The following is a 20,838-nucleotide window of genomic DNA, read 5'->3' as shown; positions in this document are numbered from 1 at the left end:
GCACCTACCAGGTCCTCGATGATCTCCTGAATGCGCTTCTTGGCCGCCTCCACACAGTCCTTGGCGCCCTTGAGGGTGACCTTATCGCTCTGCGTGCCAGAGCGCGGGAAGCTCACCATCACCCCACCGTACTCTTCGGCAATCTCCCGCAGGACCTGGCCTCGTCGGATGACAAAATGGCGGTGGTGCCTGGGGTCCACCAGCATGCAGTCCTCCACCACATTGTCCTGCGGCATCGAGGGGAGGGAGAAGCAGAGGGCTCGTGCCGGCCACGCCTCACAGCAGGGACAACCGAGGCGAAGTTCCCACCGGGCCTCACCAGGTTCTGGATCAGGGCCTCCAGCTCCTTCTGTGCCTCCCTCACGGCATCCTCCTTCCCTATGATGGTGATCAGGTCCTGATCCTTGTCCTCAGCCGTTGGGAATATGATGCGGGCTCCGGTGCTGTCGCGCACCTTGCGGATCTTGCCACCGCCTTTGCCAATGAGGAACTTGTGGTACTCTGGCTTGGCGCGGATGTCCACGGTGAAACTCTTGGTTTGCTGTGGAAACCAACCGCAGATACACTGGCCTGATGCTACTTGCCTGGTCCCCTGCGCAGGTGAGAAGGGGGCCCAGAGAACAACAGTGTGGGGCTAATCAAGCCTCACCAAAACTAACGGATGGACTCGCAGACAGGAAGTTCCTACCCCGCCCCCCCGGCCGCGACCAGAGACACGGAGACGGCTGAGAACATGTGGATAGAGAGCCCGGGCCCGCCGCTTCCCCAAACTGACCCAACTCCCGCCAGCCACTCTCCTTCCACAAAGGGAACTTGGCAAGTGTGGCCTCGGGGTGCTAGGGAAGTGGGGGGCAGCTGCACAGCAAGCAAGCCCACGGCACCCTCCCTCCTCCCAGGTCAAGCGGAGTGCGACGTCCCGCCACAGAGGAGCCTACACGCCAACAGGAAGGACCCCATCTCAATCTCGGGGAGACCGAAGCCAAGCAAGGCCCTAGTCTGGCACCAAGAAGCCAGGGCCCAGCAAAGGCCCCGACACTGTGACCTTGTTGAGGGTGCCAGGGCCTCTGGCAGATTCAGCTGGAGCATACACCCCTGCCAGGCCGGCTCGGATGCACACACTGCTTCCCCTCCTTCCCTGTAACCGGAATCCCGGCCCGCAGGTATGAAGAAACAACGGGGAATAAAGGAGGGCCTGCCAGCACGTGAACCGTAATAAACAAGTGACTTCTGTTATTTTTCAAATGCTGGTTTCACAAAACACCCGAGAGAATTTTCTATTTTTCAGATGAACGCATTGGCAATTAGCACCGTTATTAAAACACTTATGAGCAAGGGCATCTGGGTGGCTCAGTCAGTTAGGTGTCCGACTTCAGCGCAGGTCATGATCTCATAGTTCATGAGTTCGAGCCCCGTGTCGGGCTCCGTGCTGACAGCTCGGAGCCTGGAGCTGCTTCAGATTCTGTGTCTCCCTCTCTCTCTGCTCCTCCTGCCCCCACTTGCACTCTGTCTCTCTCAAAAATAATTAAAAAAAAAAAAAAAAAAAGCTAAGGAGAAAGCAAGCCCAGCTCAGCAATGTGATCAAGGGTAATAAACATATCTAAGCCATGCAGGGTCACCCCAGAAACACAAGCTTGGTTAAACATTAAAGGAACAAACAAAAAACAACCGCTAGGGGCACCTGGGTGGCTCAGTCGTTGAAGCGCCCAACTCTTGATTTTGGCTCCAGTCGTGATCTCACAGTTCGTGAGATCAAGCCCTGTGTTGGGCTCTGCACTGACAGTACAAAGCCTGCTTGGAATTCTCTCTAACCTCTCTCTCTGTTCCCCCCACAAATAAATACTAAAAATAAATAAAGGAAAAAACTTTAAAAAATCTAACACGTATGTTTAGAAAGAGAAAAACCATGCTCCCGTGTCAACAGATACAGAAAAATCCTACAAAACCCAACACCTGTTCGCACAGCAAGTCTGAGCAAACTGGTAACAGACGGGAACTCCCTCAACCTGACAGTGAGCATCCGCGAAGACCCACAGCGCTCCTGCCACTTCAGGGTGAAGGACTGAGCACTTTCCCCAAAGGTCACCAGCGAGGCGAGGCTGTGCTCCCTCCCCGCTGCTCCGCTGTGACAACATCACAGCGAGGCCTGGGCGTGTGGATCAGAAGGAAAGCCAGCCGTCTATGCAAAGATGTGTTTTACACATAAAACTCACAAGACTCCACAAAAAAAGCTACTGGAACTAATAATTGAACTTTAAAACAGATGTATAACGCAAAGCCAACATAAAAAAATTAAGTATGTTTCAGTACGTGACAGTAGCTGGGAATTGAAACGAATTAAACAGTACCATTAACAACAACGCTACAAAGCAAAATAGTGAGGCTATGAATTGAACACAACACGAACAAGAACACCATGCTGAATGCTACAAGGCACCAAAGAAAAATCAAAGACTGAAAACAGACCGGAAGGCTGAATTCCTGAGAGGTCAGTTCCCTATGGCGCTGCTAGGACACAGCAGAGGCCAGCAACAGACCCACGTGTGGGTTTTGACCAGGGGGCCAAGGCGATTCAGTGCAGGACCTTAAGGGTGGTGGCCAAGACAGTGTCGCTACAGTGGTGGTCAGGCGAGCGTGTGCATGCTCGGCAAACTCAGAGGAGGGGTCTTATGGTCTATGCATCCTACTCACAAAAAACCCAGCACGATGAACAGCAGCTTCTCTACCTCGGATGGGTAGGCACTCGACCGGCCAAGACCCCTTGCTCAGCGACGGCGACCCCAGAGACAGGACAGGGGTTTCCAGCGAGGGACAGACACGGCGCCGTCACTCCCGGGCGTGGGGCTCACCTTCTCCTCCGCCAGGTGCAGGAGCTGCTTCTTGGCCTTCTCCACATCCGAGGCGGGACCCCTGATGACAACCGTGTCGCTCCCCGAGCCCTCCACGGGGAAGTGGATGTGCACCCCGCCACACTCCTCCATGATGGAGCGGATCAGGCGGCCCTTCGTGCCGATGAGGGAGTTGTGCAGCCTGGCGGGGATGGACACCTCCACCTCGGCGATGTTGGCCTGGAATCACACACGGTCCGTAAGGGGCGGGACACAGGACAGCACGCCCACCGCACAGAGGCCCAGAGCCCGTGTGCACGTGGGGGTGTGTGCACATAGGTGTGGGGCGGGGAAGGGAAGCCTCCAGGTCACACCGTCAACCAGGGCTTTCCTCCTTCGGCTCTCCTGGTGCCCAAGCAGACACACAGCCGAGACGCCCACGGGCTGCTCTTCCTGCGGAAACGCCAGCAGCACCTCTCCGGCCTCCAGTCAGCGTCACACAAGGACCAGGTCTGCCCCCACGAGGCGGCCATGGTGTTCGAGACACTGGACACCGGGAGCAAACAAGGGGAGTCTGACGACTGCCCCGGCCGAGTCCCCGCGCTGAGGACACAGAGCCGACGGTCTGAGTAGCCCCAGCCCCCGGGGCCGGCAGGTCAGAGCCCAAGGGCAGGGAGCAGCGTGGAGGCAGGAGCCCCCATGGACCAGACGCTGCTCCCATGCTGACGTGTGCAGGGGAAGGGCCAAGGCCTGGGGAGAGCGGCCCGCCGCACACGGGCTGGGACGCGGCGCAGCAAGGCCTTGCCTCGGCAGCGGGAGGGAAGGCCCCAGAAGAGGCGCTGCTGTGAGCCCGCCTCATGTGTCTCGAGAGAGTCCGCAAAGGAGCAAAGTATTTCAAAGTAATGAAGCTGAAAGACATGTACAGGAATGCAAAACTATCCGGCATCCAACGAAATAACCCTCACAACTTCTGGCCTCCAGCGGAAACAGAGCACATACGCGGAGACAAACGCCCTCAGTGAGAAAAGAACAGAAAACAGCCCAGAAATGACACGGACATTAGAACCGGGGGGTGGAGGGGCTCCGGGGGGCCAGGCGAGCACCCGCTCTGGGTTTCAGCTCAGGCCGTGATCTCACGGTCCCGGTACCAAGCCCCACGTGGAGCTCCACGCCGGGCCGTGGAGCCTGCTTGGGACTCTGTCTGTCTGTCTCTCTTCCTCCCTCTGCATCCCCACCTCAAGTTAAAAAAATAATAAAAACAAAGAACCAAAGGGGGTGGATAAGACTACGACAGGCATTTTCACGACCCTCCATGTGGTCAAAAAGGCAAAGGAAAGACCAAGCCTGTCAAATGTAAAAACACCAATATTCCAACTGAAGCCTCACAAGTGAAAAGGTCCAAGGTGACAAGCACACGAGGAGACAGGCAGGTCAGACGCTGCGCAAAGTACTGAACTCAAAGCAAACAAGACCACTTCTCCTTCCCACGCAGGTAAGGGGCACACGAGTTAACCACAGGACACTGTCAAGCTGCCTGTCACCAGGTAACTGGAGTCCCTAAAAAGAGGGACAGAAAAAAAATATTCAAAAAGTGACCCCATTTTTTCCAAATTGGATGACGATGCTAAACTCACACATCCGAGAGAGCTCAATGAACTCCAAGACACGAGGAAGAGGACCCCCAGACACGGCCTAAGTCACTTAAAGCCTGTCAGGAGCCAGGACCCCGTGGACGTACACGTCATAACTCACTGAAGTGCGCACTTTCAACGTGCAGTTTTTTATATGTTAATTTTTCAGAAACTGAGAAAACATTATCGCAAGGCCCTCAGGACATGATTTCTAAGCACTTGAGTCCAGTGCGCCTGCTCGGATCTGTCGGGACGTGCTGCTCAGAGGCCGGCGCTGCTGTGGGGATGGGGGGCCGGCCTGCCCGAGCCCGCGGGCCAGAACCGCAGGCTAGGGCCCTGTCACCAAACACCCCATTACCAGGTCTTTCTGGATGGACAGGATGCGGCTCCGGGCAGCCTCACAGTTGGCTCGCTTGCCTGTGATGATGATGGTCTCTGAATTGCTGTTCTCTGCTGGAAGGTCGATCTTAGTGTTGCTTTCTTCTCGGATCTACAAGCAGACGGGACCCTGTGAGCAGCAGACCTCCTAGGTGAGACAGCTGCAGCCCGGGACGGGGCAGTAGGGCTCCCTCCTTCGAGGTTACGCCAGAAAGGCCCGGGGCTTCAGGGGCAGGCTGAGGAAGGCCAAGGTTCAGGGGACAAGCCGGCCGGTCACCTTTTTAATGTTTGCGCCTCCTTTCCCAATGATGTTCTTGTGAAATTGTTTGAAGATCGGAACAGAAATGGAGTAACTGTTTTCCACCTTAGAAACAGAAAGGATGCACACTTAGCCAGCACACTGGAGAGGGAGGCATCCCATCCTCCGCCAAAGAGCAGGAAATGACAGGATTCCTTATGGGAAAACACACACTTGGATCCTCCTGGTCTCCTGCTCTCTGACCTCTGACCTCCAGAGGCTTATCAAGAGAATGGGGGGTGGGGGGGGGACAACTTACTCAGCAGCTAGCTATCGGGGCAAGCTTCAACTGACTGACGCAAAGCCACCTTTGTAAAAAGTGGCTCGCAACATATCTGCTGATGCAAGTTCTGCCACGGAGTGTGCCGGGTATCTTCAACTGACACTCTGGGCACGAGGGGGTTCCGGCCACCTCCAGGGCCAGAGCTGGCCCAGGGCCAGCGGAGGCCAGGACACCAGGCCGGGAGAGGTCAGCCCGGAGCACACCTCAAGGTGACACACAGATCCCGCCACCCTCGGAAATCCCGCCGCTCCAGGGCAGCGTGAACGCGCTCAGGGCCGGAAGCCCCCCATCAGCGAACGAGTCAGCTGTGAGTTCGGGCCAAGCCCCATGAGGGACCAAAGAGAGCACGAGGCCACCTGAGCCCTCGCATCAGTAAGCACCCTCGGCACGTTCCAAACCACCTGTTCCCATTCCCGCTCTCAGGAAGGTAACCAGTCAACAGATGACCCCCTGTAACACCTGTACACCAGACGGCACAGTTTACCTACGTGGCCGAAGGCCCCTCCAGGACACAAGGAGCCTGGCATCCCACTGGAATTCCATGGAACACGGACTTCTGCCAGCCTAGCACGCGGGGCTTCTAGGGACGGCGTCACCATAGGGATGGGAGACCAGTCCTGGCCCCGTGTGCCCCCCAAGCAGAGGTTCTGCTGCGACCCCCCCAGATCTCTCCACTGCACTCACGCTGCCACAACCGAGGAGGAAAGCGCCCCTACCAGGTCTGCCACCATTTTCTGCATGTACTTGGTGCATTTTTCCACCTCATTCTTGGGCCCTCGGAGTTGGACGATGTCACTTTTTTGCGCTGGGTCTGGAAAGTTGATGATAACCTGGAAGAAACCATCACAAGTTCAAGTTCAGTTACTGGTAACGACTGGATTCCAGAGCAGTGCCAGTCACTCCCTCCTAGAGGACCCCAGACGCCGCTGGGGAGCCCTTACCTCCGGGAACTTGTCACGGATCTCCCGGACCCGCTCGCCCTTCTGGCCGATGATGGTGCGGTGGAACCGCTGCTCGATGACAAGGTCCCTGGTGCGCTCGTTCTCCTGGAACCCGGTGTGGGGGCGCGTTAGCGGCAGGGGCGCCCGGGGCCCGGGCAGCCCCGTGGCGCCGGCACAGCGCCCACAAGGGCCCGCGCTCCAGCAACAGGGGCCGGGCACCGTCCCCTGAACGAAGCACAGTTCCACGGCTGAGCGCAGGACCCCTCCGCCCCAAGTGCCAGCACGGTGGCCTCAACCCACGCGGACAAGAACGAGAGACCCCGGGGCACAGCGCCCCGAGGGCACGGATCCTTCCAGAACACCGAGTGGTTCGAACAACCGCCCCATGTGGATAATTAAGAATGATTCAACACTAGGCAGTAAACCTGCGTGGTCTGGTTCTCACCTACCCCAGCATTCTCACTAAAACGCCACAAGAAAAAATAGAAAAGAATAAACAGGCAGAATAAAGGAAAAGCAATGGCAGCTAACCACTCAGAAGACCTTGGGGGAGATGCTGGGTCAGACCGGCACCAGGCCGACAGAGACACAAAGGTCCAGTGATCCCAGAGGCACCAGACACCCCAGACCAAGGGATGCCCTGATGACCTGCAAGCGCCCATGCGGCCTGTGCCTCCTCTGGATGCTGGAAGGCGTCCCGGGGACTCTTACGTGCGGCCCAAACCGACAATCACGGCCGCCTGGCTATCGTGTCCGACTCACACAATCAGGAGAAACACACCGGCGCTGGCAGCTTAGCCGGGGGGTGCAGGACGTCAGTCCAGCAGCAGGGAAAAGCCCCTGCCAGCCTCTAGAGTTGTGGACAAGCACAGAGCAGAGGTTTTCAACCTTGGCTGCACGTGGGAGTCACCTGGGTGCTTCTGAGAATCCAGAAAATCCATCACAGTCCCTGGAGTTGGAGCTCAAAGCATCGCAGACTCCGGGGTGTGGCCGAGGCCGGAAACCCTGCTGCACGGCCTCCAGCACAGCGCCGGAGCCCCAGCAGGTCAGAGCCACTCTGAAGGCGCATGAGTCCTGCGCTCCACGGAGCACAGGCGCCCCCCCAACGCCCACCAGAGCCTGGCCGCGGGGTCTCACCATCCGCGAGGCGAGCTCCAGCAGTTCCCGCTTGGCCTGCTGCACGCCCTGCGGGTCCCCCTCAATGCGGATGAGGTTGCTCTTCTCACTGTCGGGAGGGATGCGCACAGACACCTTGTACTGGTCTTTGATTCTGTTTACTGAAGAACACAAGAAGAAACACGTTTTAGACTCGGATCGGTTATGTTCCGCTAGTGATTAACCACCTGGCAGAATAGGACTCAAGCCCCAAATACTGTCACCGGTCACCCTACAAGCAAAGGGGGTGGTTCAGCCTCCAGTACAAGGCCCTCCACTCTCACACGTGCCGTGCGTGGTCATCACCTGGATGGGCCAGGCCAGCGGCACCCTGAGTGTGTCACAGGACGCACAGCTCCGTGGGGAGGTTTCGCTGGCCCGCGGTATGGCTGGAGCTTTAGGACACTTAACAGATCCCAGGGGTTTCTAACGTAGAAACAACTTTGGGAACTGGACCACTGTTCTTAAGTCACAAAACTACTCTCGAAAAAACAAAAACGACCACCACTGAAAATCAGAGGCTTTCCATGAGCCGACGAGAAGAGCGCCTCCTGGTGACCAGCTGCAGGCTCCACAGAGACCGTGCTGCCGCCAAGAGAGACCCCACCCTCAGCTCAGACCCACATCAAGACCACGCTATCTTCGCAGAACAAATCAAGTTGAAAACCCTCTGTCACCTCCTGCAGACAGAGCCCAGGGTCTGCGGTTAGCGACCCAGGCCCCCACACCCTGGAGAGGCCCTACCCCTGGAAACAAGGCCAGCAATTCGCCCAAGCTCCTTAGGGGGGAAGACTCCTCCTAAGGAGGGCCATGAGCACACGGCCGGGAGGGACACGCGCCGTTCCAGGGTGGAGCCACACAGGGCAGGAGCCAAGGACTCAGAAGCAAGGCAGGAGGTGTCAGATCAGGAAAGACAGAGAAGGTGAGGAACAGAACCAGAGAGCGAACAGAGTGAATATGAACCACACTGGAGGCGCCACGCTCCTGGGCGCAGACACCAGTTGGCGTCAGAGTATGCGCTCTTACGTGACGACACCCCAGAGCTCATCCGCACACGCACAACCGAACGACAGAACCGAGCTGCGGCACACGTGAGCCTTGAGCAGTGTGTGCAGGGAGGCTCCACCAGAGGTGCTCTGTCTGTGACTCTCACTGGCGCTCACAGGGCCCCAGAGCACAAGACTGACACCAAGACAGCACGGCTGACGTGCCTACGTTACCATGAAAACCGGACCGTATCAGGCAAAAACCAAAGAGCGCACACCCACAGGGCAACTGTCTACATGGCTGGGGTCCCTGCGACCTAGGGATGGACCCAGGCCGGGACGAGCACCGCCCTCTCGCCTCCTACTACTGTGACACGTAGGGACAGGGAGAGCACCGTGAGGTGTGGGGTAAACCAGGCCAGGAGTGGGTTTGAGGAAACATCCTTCTGGTGGGCAGAGCCCGCACCCACCAGGCTGCGGGAACCACACCTGCGCCCCTGATGGGACAGAGCTCTCCGACGCTGCTGCGATCCCGCGTGCCTGACGGAACCCCTCCCTCTGCCCATGAGCCCGTCCAAGAGTGACCAGGAAACCAGGGACGCCACCCCGTCGGGCGCGGGCGGCCTTCACTGTGACTCTGAGCAGGACAGTCAGGGTCCCCTCCGGACTCCCACAGCCCGAGGAGGGGCCGGGGGAGGAGCCGCGCGACCCCCCAGCCCCGGGCCGCACTCACTGTTGGCCCCGCTCTTCCCGATGAGGTGCCTGTGGAACCTGTGCTCCACGCTGATCTCCACGTAGTCCATGCGGGTAACCTGCAGGGGGCGCAGAACGGGCCCAGGGGCAGCTCTTGAGGCCACACCAGCCAGGACCCGAGTCCAGGAGCGGCAGCTGTTGCCGTGTTGTGTCACTCAACCGTTGGGCACTGTTCCAAGACTGTGCTTCTGGGCCCTTCAAAGATATTTCTTCAAAACAAGGTCTCCTCCATCCATGAACCTCCTGGACTTGGCCAGCTTCTAGCGGTTTCAGAACCCGCTACTCACCCCTGGGCCCCCTGGTGTCCCCAGGCCCACCCAGTGATGTCTGACTGGCAAGGGAGGACAGCCCAGCCAGGCCCCTATTTCACCAGCACCCACAACGTGCAGAGGGGCCCCTTACCAGGTCTTTGACCATGGCTTCGATCTGTTCCTGGGCCACATTTACGTCCTCTGTGGGGCCTTCCAGAGTGATCTTGTCCTCACCTTCTGTGAACTCGATGTGAACCTACCATATCACAGGGAAGAAAGAGATGGCCGGGGGGGCACGGCACAGCGGCAGTGTCCTGAGGACCCGGAGTGCTTCCCCGGGACAGCGGCCAGTCCCAGGCGCTTCAAAGGAATGCTCGTCCGTGGACACCACACACAGCTGAAGGGGGCGGCTGGGGCACCCGTTATTTTTGTACTAAATACTGTGATCAAACTGTCTTCGCTTCACCAAATACAGGAACTGTGAAATCCTCTACAATGTGCCGACCACCCAAACCACAGACGAGAAGCACCTCAACATCCCTTTCCCTGTTACAGGTCTACTCCTTTGCTTGCGTAAAGAATGAGACAAGTATCGGGGGCGCCTGGGGGGCTCAGTTGGTTAAGCATCTGACTTCGGCTCACGTCATGATCTCACGGTTCGTGGGTTCGAGCCCCACGTCAGGTTCTGTGCTGACAGCTCAGAGCCTGGAGCCTGCTTTGGATTCTGTGTCTCCCTTTCTCTGCCCCTCCCCTGCTCGTGCTCTGTCTCTTTCTCTCTCTCAAAAATAAACATAAAAAAAAAAAAAATCAAACAACGAGACGAGGACAAGGGAGAAAATCTGAATCCAGAGAGCTGCCTGAAGGTGGTCCCCAGGCAAGGCCAGCCCTGTCTCCATTTATGACACGCCAGGCAAGAAGGAAACATGTGACAAGGCCATTAATAAGGGAGAGTGGCCCAGGAAGCAGCTGCATTTGTGTGAAGCAGGACTCCGGCCTAAGGGAAGTAACTAAGAAGTCAACTGAAAACCAAGTGTGAACAGGATAGTACAATGGGTGTGTTCTCGGGCAAGTCATCCAGGACAAGCTGACAGGGAGCTGTGGCCTCCTCCGGAAGAGTGGGAAGACGTCAAGGACAGAGGGGGAAAGCATGAAAAGGCCATAACGCCACACTTCACATAACCAGTGCACACTGGCTCTTCCAAGTTTATAGGTGTAACTATTGTGAAGTGACTATGCCCTAATAAATGAGACATTTCCTAAAGTATTCACTGCATCTAACGACACACATAGCTTCGGATTAAAAAGATCAAAAGAAGGACAGTTATCCTAAAATTTTTATTTTGTTCTTCCTCAGCTAACCATGGAAACGGACCATCACAAACAGCCACTGATTTCTAAAAACTGTGCCACAGTCCTCGGAGGCATGCCCAGAATAAATAGCAACAAGTGTCAGCCATGGGCCATGACCAAGAACAACTCAAAAGGAACACATCCGCGAAGCCCCTCACCTTGGGCATCTGCTGAGTGATCTTGGCCAGGTTCTGCCCTTTCTTGCCAATGATGAATCGGTGAAGCCAAGAAGGAGCAGAGACGGACGACACCGTGAAACTGTTGGCCTAGGAGACCGGGCGGCAGAGCAGTGGGTTGGCGGAGTCCAGCTCACATGTGCCTGTGCTCCCGAGAGCTGGGCGCACACCCCCCGCCACACGGTCCCTGCACCCGGAGCCCAGCCTCATGTGCGGCAGTTGGAACACACTCTTGGGAGGCAGTTACCTTGGCATAGACTTCAGTGAGCGCCTGCCCGAGCTTCTCAGGCTCGCCCCGAAGGATCACGGTCTCCGAGGTGCTGTCTGAAGGCGGGATCTCCACAGACACGCCCGTCCGCTCCAGGATCTCTTGTAAGGAGTTGCCCTTGGGCCCGATGACATACTTGTGCTGGGACTTCTTAACCTCCACAGCGATGGTCGTGGTCTTCTTTTTCTAAGAGCCCCGCAAGAGGGGAGTCAGAGGGGAGGACCCGGGACAAACAGGTGGGGACAGAGCACCGTCATCAAAGAGGGAGGGAGCAAGATGCAGAGCCTTATGTACTCGTGAGCCCTCACAAGTGAAGACGGGGACCAGCCAATCCCCAGAACCTCCTCTGATCAACAACTGGGTTTCATCCTTACAAGAATCACCCGAGAATTTAACTCAAGCCCAGACTCAACAGCGGATGCTCACAGAAGCGAGGACACAAGTCCTCCCCCACCTTAGGGATTGAGGTTCCGACCTCACAGCCCATGGTAGGGGCTCACCGCTGACAGCTAGCTCCCCGTGTGACCGGCTCTGGGTGCTATGTCCACACCGCAGCAGCCCAGCCGCCCAGATCCAAGCTCTGTCCACTCTTCCCTGCCCAACAGCCCCATATGCTAACTGAATGGAAACCGAACTCATCCGGGATAAGGGGCTAGGGCTGGACCTCAGCCACACCCTCAGGTGACAGTCCCCACCTCCCTTCCCGACCGCTACCTTCTCCTCATAGATCTTCTTGATGCGCGCCACCGCCTGGGCCAGCTGCTCCTTCTCCCCGGTGAAGACAATCTCTGTGCGGTTGACGCTGGGCGGGGGGATGTTGATGCGCGTCCCTGTCTCCTGCATGATCTCACCAACAAGTCGGTTATAAGGCCCAGCGATGAAGGGGTGGAAGGCCTTCTCCACTTCCAGCCTCTCGACAGCGCGTTTGTCCTGGAAAGGACGGAACAGAGCCGTGGAGGCTCAGCCCTTGGGCTGAAGCCCGTGCACACACACCCGGCCCTCACCTGGCCCCACCTGCTCGGCGGAGATGAGCAAGACTTCATGGCGTGCTTTCTCGATGCCTTCTTTGGTACCGGTGATCCTGATCTGATTGCTGGCATCATCGGGGCGTGGGATCTGGATTTTGGTTGCAGTTTTGAGCTCTAAGTCTTGCAGTTTCTCTCCATTTTTGCCAATAACAAAGCGATGGTGTTCTTTGGGAATGGCAACAGTTGCTGAGGCCTACAAGAGGAAGTGAGGCAGAGCGAACAACAATATTTGTAGGTTCTGAAAAAGCATGATTTCTCCACAATATTCTCCAGGCTGAAAGGCCATTCTCCCTGCCAGGGCCAGCTTGCCCCTCAGAACAGTCTGTTAAACATCACGTTCTGGGGGAAGCCTACCCTGACCTCAAAACTAGGAACAGTTCAAGGGCAACACACTCTCCCAGGGCCCTGTGTCACATGTGCCACTGTTCCAGTCAGTTAGAAGTCCTTATTTGTTCCAACACCTACTCAGCGCAATAAGCCATCACGAGAGGAATATTCAAGAACGCGGTCTTGTTTTCCACGTCCATGATGGTCCACACCCTCCCAGGATATGGCAGGAAAGGAGGTACGTACTGACTGACCAGATTGGTTTTTGTTTTTGGAATACCAGGCTATTTCTTTTTTTAGACATAAGCCCTATATCCCTAATAAACTTTTTCCTATCTCTTTTACCACCAGTTAAAATAGACAACTTGTCTGAGAAAATAAAATAGAAATAGTCCAAAGCCTTTATCCAATGGGTCCAACGGCTAGAAATCAGGCAACTTCCTGGACTCAGAGAGCCCGGAGGACACAGGGCCGTCTTCTCAGGTCTGCGCAGAAAACAGCCACTTAAGATGACTTTAAAAAGCAAAGTTATAGCAGAAACTCCCCCATCAGCCAGCTTCCTGTTTCCCCCAAAATACCGTCTTATAGCCGATGACTGACATTCAAAACAAAAACGTCATACCGTGTTGCAGGCCATATAATAGACCCTCGCTTCCTAATCAGCACAGAAAAACAGACCACCAGCTGGTTACACATTCTAATCAAATAACATTTGCTCCAAAAATGGACCAGGGAGGAAACTGGTTTGCATAATTCATCATATCACTGAGGGGTAATAATACTGATCTAAGAAGAAAAATCAAATGATCATCTCCATGAAATTTAAATCTATTTGTGATTGAAAATGTGCAAGAATGTGAACATCAATGGGTGCGTTATCTTGTAACATGACAAAACCCGCACACCTACTCAGCCCGTACTGGGAGCGGCACTAAGCTGCAGGTTCCTGCGGGGCCAGGCACTGCGCGCCCCTCCCCCAGCCCCGCTGCAGGCCACCGAAGAGGCCCGAGGAAGCAGGCCCAAGGGTGGGACGGGGAAGAGGCACAGCCGGCGCCTCCAGGAGCCCCGGGAAACCACAACTTTAGTAAATGTCTACGGTCTGTAATGGAGAAGTCAGGGCAGCACCAAAACAGCTTTATCTTATACTAATGGCAACTGGTTAGAAGATAGAATGCACAAGAGTGGCCATTTCCAACAGCCACCCCCCACCCCACCCGCCCCAAGACAAAGCAGCTAAGTAGTCAGACACAGCCCAACACAAGACGTGTTAGAAATCACAGGACAGGGCGCCTGGGGGCACAGTCATTAAACATCTGACTTCAGCTCAGGTCATGATCTCATGGTTCAAGAGTTCGAGTCCTGCACTGGGTGAGTGCGGGGGCCCCTTGTCGGGTGAGCCCCACTTCTCTCTCCCGCTCTGCCCCTCGGGATTCTTTCTCTCTCTCTGCCCCTCACTCATTTGTGCCCTCTCTCTCTTTCAAAAAAATTTAAAAAATCACAAAACACTCCTTAAAAGACCTAATGCAATGAACAGAATGGGACAAGGGAAGCCCTGAGAGGGCAGGACAGGAACAGAAAATGACTCCCCTTAAAGCAGAGTATTAGTACCTGGACAGACAGGCCAGCAGGCCAGAACTGAAAGCCCACAAACAGAAACAAGGTAGTATGAAAATTTAGGACTTCACAAAAACAACCATTCAAATCACTGGGGGGAAACTCTTTAAAAAAAGAAATGGTGTTGACGACCTAACAGCCATATGGAAAAGGATGAATCTGGACCTGCACCTCCCCCTGTTCGTAAGAAATTCCCAGCATAACCAGAACGAAAAAGGAAAAATACCCTTCCAGGCACCAGAGAAAAGATGAAGTTTCTTACAATCTGTAAATGAGACAAAGTTTCCTAGCAAGTACTCAAAATAACACGAGTGATGAATGTGACTACACTTGTGTAACAGTCACACAGCAAAACACACCGAGATCAAAAAACAAATGGCCAGCTGGGAATCAGTATTCACAAGGTGCGTTACACTGAGCAAGTTGGATACTTCAACTTGATATTAAAGACCAAAGAGAGAGTACGTAGAGAAAACTCGAAGGATCCTTAAGTGTTAAAAAAGACAATACTGGGGCGCCTGGGTGGCTCAGCTGGTTGAGTGTCCAACTCTTGATTTCGGCTCAGGTCAGGCTCTCCTAGTCAGAAGAGAAACCCCCACGCTGGGCTCTGCACTCAGAGCGTGGAGACTGCTGGAGATTCTCTCTCTCCCCTCTCTCTGCCCCCTTCCCTACTCACACTTTCTCTCTTTCAAATAAATAAGGAAATAAAACAATCCTGCTCATCTGAGAAATCCAAATTAAAAGTACACTCAGCTACTTCGCAGACTGCCAAAAGCCCAAGCGTCTGACCGGCGGCGCGAGCCTGTGGGGAGGCCCCCGGGTGCAAGCAGCGCCCAGCACCTGAGGGCCAGGGCCTGGCTGCTACTGTAAAATGACCCGGGCGTGGCCCCTCGCCCGCCCCGCCTCCTCCCTGCCAGGAGGCTCATCTGAAGACAGATGGGGTCAAACGGGAAATCCCATCTGCACAAGGTTTTTACCCCGACGCAACTGTACCAGAAGTGGGGGAGACAGGCAAATGCCCATCGGCAGGAATGCCTGAATGACTACAGCCCTCCCAGAGCACCGTGCAGCCACAGAGAAAGGAGGAAAGTCACGATCTGCTGACACGTACACCTTCAGAATACGCAGGAAACAGGGTGCGGAGCAAGGCCCGTTACAGAGAGTCACCTCCTGCTTCTATTCTCAATCCCAAACAAGGGGAGGTTACAAGACTAAGAACCATCACCCGGCAGGGGAGGGAGGGACCGGGGGCTGAAGCGGTCTCTGACAGACCCTTGTGACACAGATCTGACTCTGTCCCAACCGAACCGTACCTCAAGAGGAGACCATAAACTCCTTCAAGCACTTTTAAACTCCACCGTCTTTCATCTTAGTTAGAACTACAGTTAGTACTCATGCAACTTTCTAATAAAGAGGCACAGAGAGGCGCTGGGGGGCTCAGTCAGTTAAGCGTTCGACTTTGGCTCAGGTCAGGATCTCGCAGTTCATGGGTTCGAACCCCGTGTCTGACTCTGTGCTGACAGCTCAGCCTGCTTTGTACTCTGTCTCTCTCTCACAGCCCCTTCCGCTCTCTAAAAAATAAACATCAAAAACAATTTTAAAAAAAGGAGGGGGCACAGAGTTCTTGGATGGACAGCTGACTTCAGGTCCATGGCTACAACTGGCCTGCTCGTCTCTGTGTTCAAAATTAGGGCATGATGGACATGAACGATCACCCCCAGAAAGCTGTAGGAGGCCAAACCGAAGGGGCTCCCACTGTCCAAAAATGACACAAACTTCACCATAAAGACTAACTAAATCAACATATCAAAAGTTCCTAACGACTGAGAAGAGTCAAGGACCCCCCAGTGAAGATGCCAGGGTGTCAGCGCAGGCCGGACATGGACTCGGCAGCTGGCTGAGGAAAGTTCTTCACAGGAATACCAATCAATCAGGTAATGCAGGAGCAGGGGTTAGGGAGGGTGAGAAAGCCACCATCTGCACCCCAATAAATCCAGGCTGTCTGCAGATGACACAGCTACTAAGCAAAAGATCAGAAACTTAATTAATGGATGGATTTGCTGAAGCTCAAGTCTAGTCTTGGAATCCATAGTGATCACACAGGATCACCCATAAGTTTTCTTGCCAGACAAGTTGAAGACAAAAGTAACCAACCACTGGATCGAACCCCCAGTTTACAGGAAATAACAATGGACAGCGTGACAAAGCAAAACTGCTCGTCCCAGAAAATCAAAGGCATTAAGAAGAAGAGAAGAGGGCACTTCTGAGGAACGAAAGAGGGTGTGAGCACTACTCGCACAGCAGGGAGGCCTGGTTCGGACAAGTGGACTCAGAAGACAGCTGGAGATAATGCAAGAAGCCCACAGACTGGGCTTCACATGTACGTATTATGAAATTACTATTAATTTTACGAGAACCTGAGTGGCTTAGTCTGTTAAGCGCCTGACTTTTGACCTTGGCTCAGGTCATGATCTCACAGTTCACAGGATCAAGCCCCACGCTGGGCTCTGCACCAACAGTGTGGAACCTGCTTGAGATTCTCTCTCCCCCTCGCCCCTGCATACACATGTGCTTTCTCTCTGTCTCTCAAAGTAAGTAATACACTTTAAAAAAAATTACTATTAATTTTAATGAGTAACAGCCTGGTAGATTATATTTTAAAAAAGGTCGGGGGAGAACCAGACAAAAGTTACAGATGAATGTGTCTGGGATTTGCTTTAAAGTAAAGGGTGGGCAGAGGAAGTGGAGTGGGTCAGGTCTTCTCCCCACCCAGCGCTCACTCACCAAATACTCAAATATTCACTGACCAGAGAGCGGACTACACATCAGCAGCAAGGCGAAGCAAGTGGCGCCTGTGTTTCCAGACCTTGTTCCCTGAAGCTCGTGGGGAATTAGCAACCCTCCCAAGGCCCACAGGACTGGGTGACCGAGAGCGTGGACAGCACAGGGCAGTTGTCCCTCTCCCTGTTAAGCCCCTGCTCTTGCCCCACAGACCCCCCATCTTTTAGCCACCACATTCTAGAGCCAGCTCCCCCATCAGCAGCAGGCGGGGAGAACCCTCGTTTCTTTCTTTAAAGACTGTATTTTTAAGTAATATCTATACCCAGCGTGGGGCTTAAAATTATAACTCAAGATCAAGAGTTGCATGCGCTTCCAAATGAGCCAGACAGGTACTCCAAGACCCCACTCCCCCACCATTTTTTTCTTGAGAGACAGAGATGGTGTGAGCAGGGGGCAGGGGCAGAGGGAGAGAGAGAGAATCCCAAGCAGGCTCTGCACTCAGCATAGAGCCTGATGCGGGGCTCGATCCCACAAACCCGGGATCATAACCTGAGGTGAAATCAAGAGTCGGACACTCAACCCACTGAGCCACCCAGGCAGGCACCAATAGGAGCCCCAGTTCTTTCTTTCTTTCTTCTTTAAAGTTTGTTTTGAGACAGAGCACAAGTTGGGGAGGGGCAGAGAGAGAGGGAGAGAGAATCCCAAGCAGGCTCTGTGCTGCCAGTGCAGAGTCTGATCTGATGTGGGACTTGAACCCACAAAGTTGTGAGATCATGACCTGAGCCAAAAGCAAGAGCCGGATGTTTAACTGACTGAGTCCCCAGGAGCCCCAGGACCTCCATTTTTTTTTTAATTGTTTTAAATGTTTTATTTATTTTTGAGAGAGAGAGAGACAGCACGAGCAGGGGAGGGTCAGAGAGAGAGAGAGAGACAAGGAATCTGAAGCAGGCTTCAGGCTCTGAGCTGTCAGCACAGAGCCCGACATGGGGCTTGAACCCATGAACTGCGAGATCATGGCCTGAGCTGAAGTCGGATGCCTAATCGAGTAAGCCCCCCAGGACCTCCATTTCTAAGTAAACCTGTCTAATGCTGTATCTGTCATTAAGACATCTTGGTCAGATTCTCTGTATTGACCTTTACGTGACACTGTTAATGGAAAAAAAAAAAATCACAGGTTTACTTTATTCACTACAACAGTTCCCCCCAGTCAATTCCAAGTAGTGGTACCAGACTACTAAGGAGTACGGAACTGGTTCAAAACAACATCCGAACTTGTGATCTCCCAAGTTTAGGGCGCAGGAAAGTGTATTTAACCAGCAAGGCACAGGCTCTTGAGCCATTCCCTGGAAACTAGCGACCTGCGGTGGTGTCCTCACGACACCATCCAGCAAGCCCGGCTTCTTGAATCGTCTCAACCTCTGGGACAAGCCTTTATTTACCTTTCAGTTCACTCAGTTAAGCAGCAAAAACGGTAGGTGTCCCACTTCCATCCCTGATTTAGTGGCTTTTCAAATAAAAATGCCAGGAGGCTCCACATGTGCTTCCCCAGTCGGGGGAAGGGTCTGATGAAGCCAGCAGCCCGGCCCCGGGCACACCCGCTCAGGACTGGGCTGGGGACCCACCTGAGTCTGCAGTCTAGCAACGATGTCCTTCCGGGCTTTCATGACGGCGTCTAGCTTCCCCGACACCATGATGGAGAGGCCCTGGTCTTTGGCGAGAGACAGCTCCAGATGGGCACCGGTCCTCTGCATGATCTCCAAGCAGATTTTTGCTTGCTCGCCTTCTCCAAACTGGTTCATGTCCTTGTATTTTCTCTCCTCCAGGGGCACGTGGAACACCTGCTCAGGAAAAGTCAGAAAGGGAAGGTAAAGAGACCCAGGGCCGCAGAACGGTTAAGTGTGTAGGCCCTGAACGCAGACTAAAGAGCCTGAGTTCATTCCCTCCTAAGCACCCCTGCCTCCTCCCTTCCCTTGCTCTACAGCCAGAGAGGGCGCTGGAGAGACACGACCGCAAAAAGCACATCAGGGCAGGAGGGTGAGGCTCCAGAGAAGAGAACTGCGCCCTGACACAAAGGGACAGCAAGGGAGCACCAGGTAATAGCGGTGAAGGGGACAAGCAGGGAGGTGAGAGGGCGGAGGAAAGGGAGGCAGAGAACAGCCATACTCAGAGGGGAGGGAGAACAGAAGGGGGGGGCTGTAAAAAGGGGCAGACAAGGGGCAGTGTGAGCATGTGGGGTGTGGTCCAAGCAGGAGGAAGGAAGGAACCGGGCCCCCCAGCTCCCTCTACAGCGAGATGAGAAAGTAGCGAGGGGCTCAGGCAGGAGGCGGCCTGCGGACTGACGACGTGGGCCGCTCCGGCTGCTCTACAGAGAGTGCGTGGAGCAGAGGCAAGGGTGGAAGTGGAAGGAACCAAAATGACTCCTGGCTTTGGCCCTGAACCCCTGAGTAAAACGTGGTGCTTTAACAACATCGGGAAGACTAGGGAGATGCCAGGCCCATCTCAGATAGCTGCTGGGAAGATGGGAAAGATCCAGGATGCAGCTGGTTAGGAGGTTCAGGTTCAGGGAAGGGGACTTCTCGCCACATGAATAGTAAGTGATCTACAAGCACAACCTGATTAGGAGTCACACACAGAGACCAGAGTCCCCCTCGCCAAGGTCCCAGGTTAGGGAAGCAGAGAGAGGGAAGGATGAGGGAGGTCAAAGAAAGCCAAGAAAACAGGTGTCACAGAGCCAAAAGGAGAGGACTTGCTCTGACAGAAGGCAGAGAAGACGGACAAGTTCCTGTTGGAGCTGGGGGCACGGACGGCCACTTCCAGCGGGAGTAGAGACCGGAGACGCAGGCGGCCCGCTCCTTCTGGGCATGAGGCCATCCGGTGAGTGGGGGAACAGCTTCCCCAGCAGCAGGGGCTGATTTAGTCTGAAAGGCACCCCCACCCCGACATGCCCAAAGCACTCCCATTTCTGTGTGTTTGAAACCTGCTCCCTCAGATGCTACCACCTCGAACTTGGAGTGGCAGATGAAGAAAGGATGGGGTTTCTACCTGAGTGATGACGGAAGCTTTGATGGGCCGGATCTTGTTACCCCAGGCGCCAGCAGGCTCCTGGGCGCTCTCCAAGCAAGCCGCTTTCTCAGGCAGTGGAGGGAAGGCATCTTTGTAGGTTGGAGGGTCGCTCTCCTCTTCTGAATTTAAGGTAGCAACTGGACCAGCGAACCCAGATTAAAAGGAAGCACACTGCTTTCAACATTAGACGAAAAGGACACTTGGAGAGTTTTAACGTCAAAATAAATAAATAAATAAATAAATAAATAAATAAATAAATGAGAGAAACAGAACATTAATTGCTTGAGTGACACCCCACCCCCATCTCTATTCAGTGACATTCAGCAGAGGGCCCTGGGAGGTCACCAGGCCCAGCGCCCTCAGGTTCAGCGTGTGGCCTGGAGGGGCCGGCCCAGATGCCGGGCGCCCTACTCCCCCAGGTGGGGTGAGCTTGTGAAAACAGGCCTCACCGCAAAGAATTTGAGTCCAAGAGTCATCTAATCCTGTGCTTCAAGAATCACAACCATGACAACGCATGGCAATAATCAGCCCTTCAGTTTGCAGCACAAAGTAACGTCAGTGCTTAGCACTGCCTGCAAGAACCATCTCCGCGGCCCGTCTCCCACCACAGGGCGCAGCAGGCCCATCCCTGACCGCCCCCCAACCCCACACGGAAGCAACGGGCCTCGTGGAAACCAGGCCCCGGAGCGCTCACCACTTCCAGCCCCCACAGCACCCCAATCGTTCACAG

General features: G+C 54.7%; 1 protein-coding gene across 3 annotated transcripts in view; it reads right to left on the bottom strand.

Annotated features, from left to right (window-relative positions):
- Nucleotides 1–20,838, bottom strand: part of LOC120229557 (high density lipoprotein binding protein) — a 65,275-nt gene that overhangs the window by 8,019 nt on the left and 36,418 nt on the right. For 2 of the 3 annotated variants that reach the window (XM_039228653.1, XM_039228652.1), the window contains exons 4-19: nucleotides 20,088–20,245; nucleotides 18,668–18,883; nucleotides 12,310–12,516; nucleotides 12,010–12,225; nucleotides 11,275–11,481; nucleotides 11,010–11,117; nucleotides 9,653–9,757; nucleotides 9,231–9,309; nucleotides 7,494–7,633; nucleotides 6,357–6,461; nucleotides 6,132–6,245; nucleotides 5,112–5,198; nucleotides 4,815–4,946; nucleotides 2,847–3,065; nucleotides 320–613; nucleotides 9–227 (exon numbers count right to left, since the gene is read on the bottom strand). In XM_039228653.1, coding sequence (XP_039084584.1) covers nucleotides 9–227; nucleotides 320–613; nucleotides 2,847–3,065; nucleotides 4,815–4,946; nucleotides 5,112–5,198; nucleotides 6,132–6,245; nucleotides 6,357–6,461; nucleotides 7,494–7,633; nucleotides 9,231–9,309; nucleotides 9,653–9,757; nucleotides 11,010–11,117; nucleotides 11,275–11,481; nucleotides 12,010–12,225; nucleotides 12,310–12,516; nucleotides 18,668–18,883; nucleotides 20,088–20,245 — 2,606 coding nt within the window. The remainder of the gene's footprint in view (nucleotides 1–8; nucleotides 228–319; nucleotides 614–2,846; nucleotides 3,066–4,814; nucleotides 4,947–5,111; nucleotides 5,199–6,131; nucleotides 6,246–6,356; nucleotides 6,462–7,493; nucleotides 7,634–9,230; nucleotides 9,310–9,652; nucleotides 9,758–11,009; nucleotides 11,118–11,274; nucleotides 11,482–12,009; nucleotides 12,226–12,309; nucleotides 12,517–18,667; nucleotides 18,884–20,087; nucleotides 20,246–20,838) is intronic. The other variant, XM_039228654.1, reaches the window with a different exon arrangement.

The sequence above is a fragment of the Hyaena hyaena genome, unplaced genomic scaffold (genome assembly GCF_003009895.1).
Source record: "Hyaena hyaena isolate Hyena2069 unplaced genomic scaffold, ASM300989v1 scaffold_31, whole genome shotgun sequence".
Classification (NCBI taxonomy): domain Eukaryota; kingdom Metazoa; phylum Chordata; class Mammalia; order Carnivora; family Hyaenidae; genus Hyaena; species Hyaena hyaena.
Note: the sequence above shows the minus strand (reverse complement) of the source record. Positions and strands in the feature narration are given on the sequence as shown.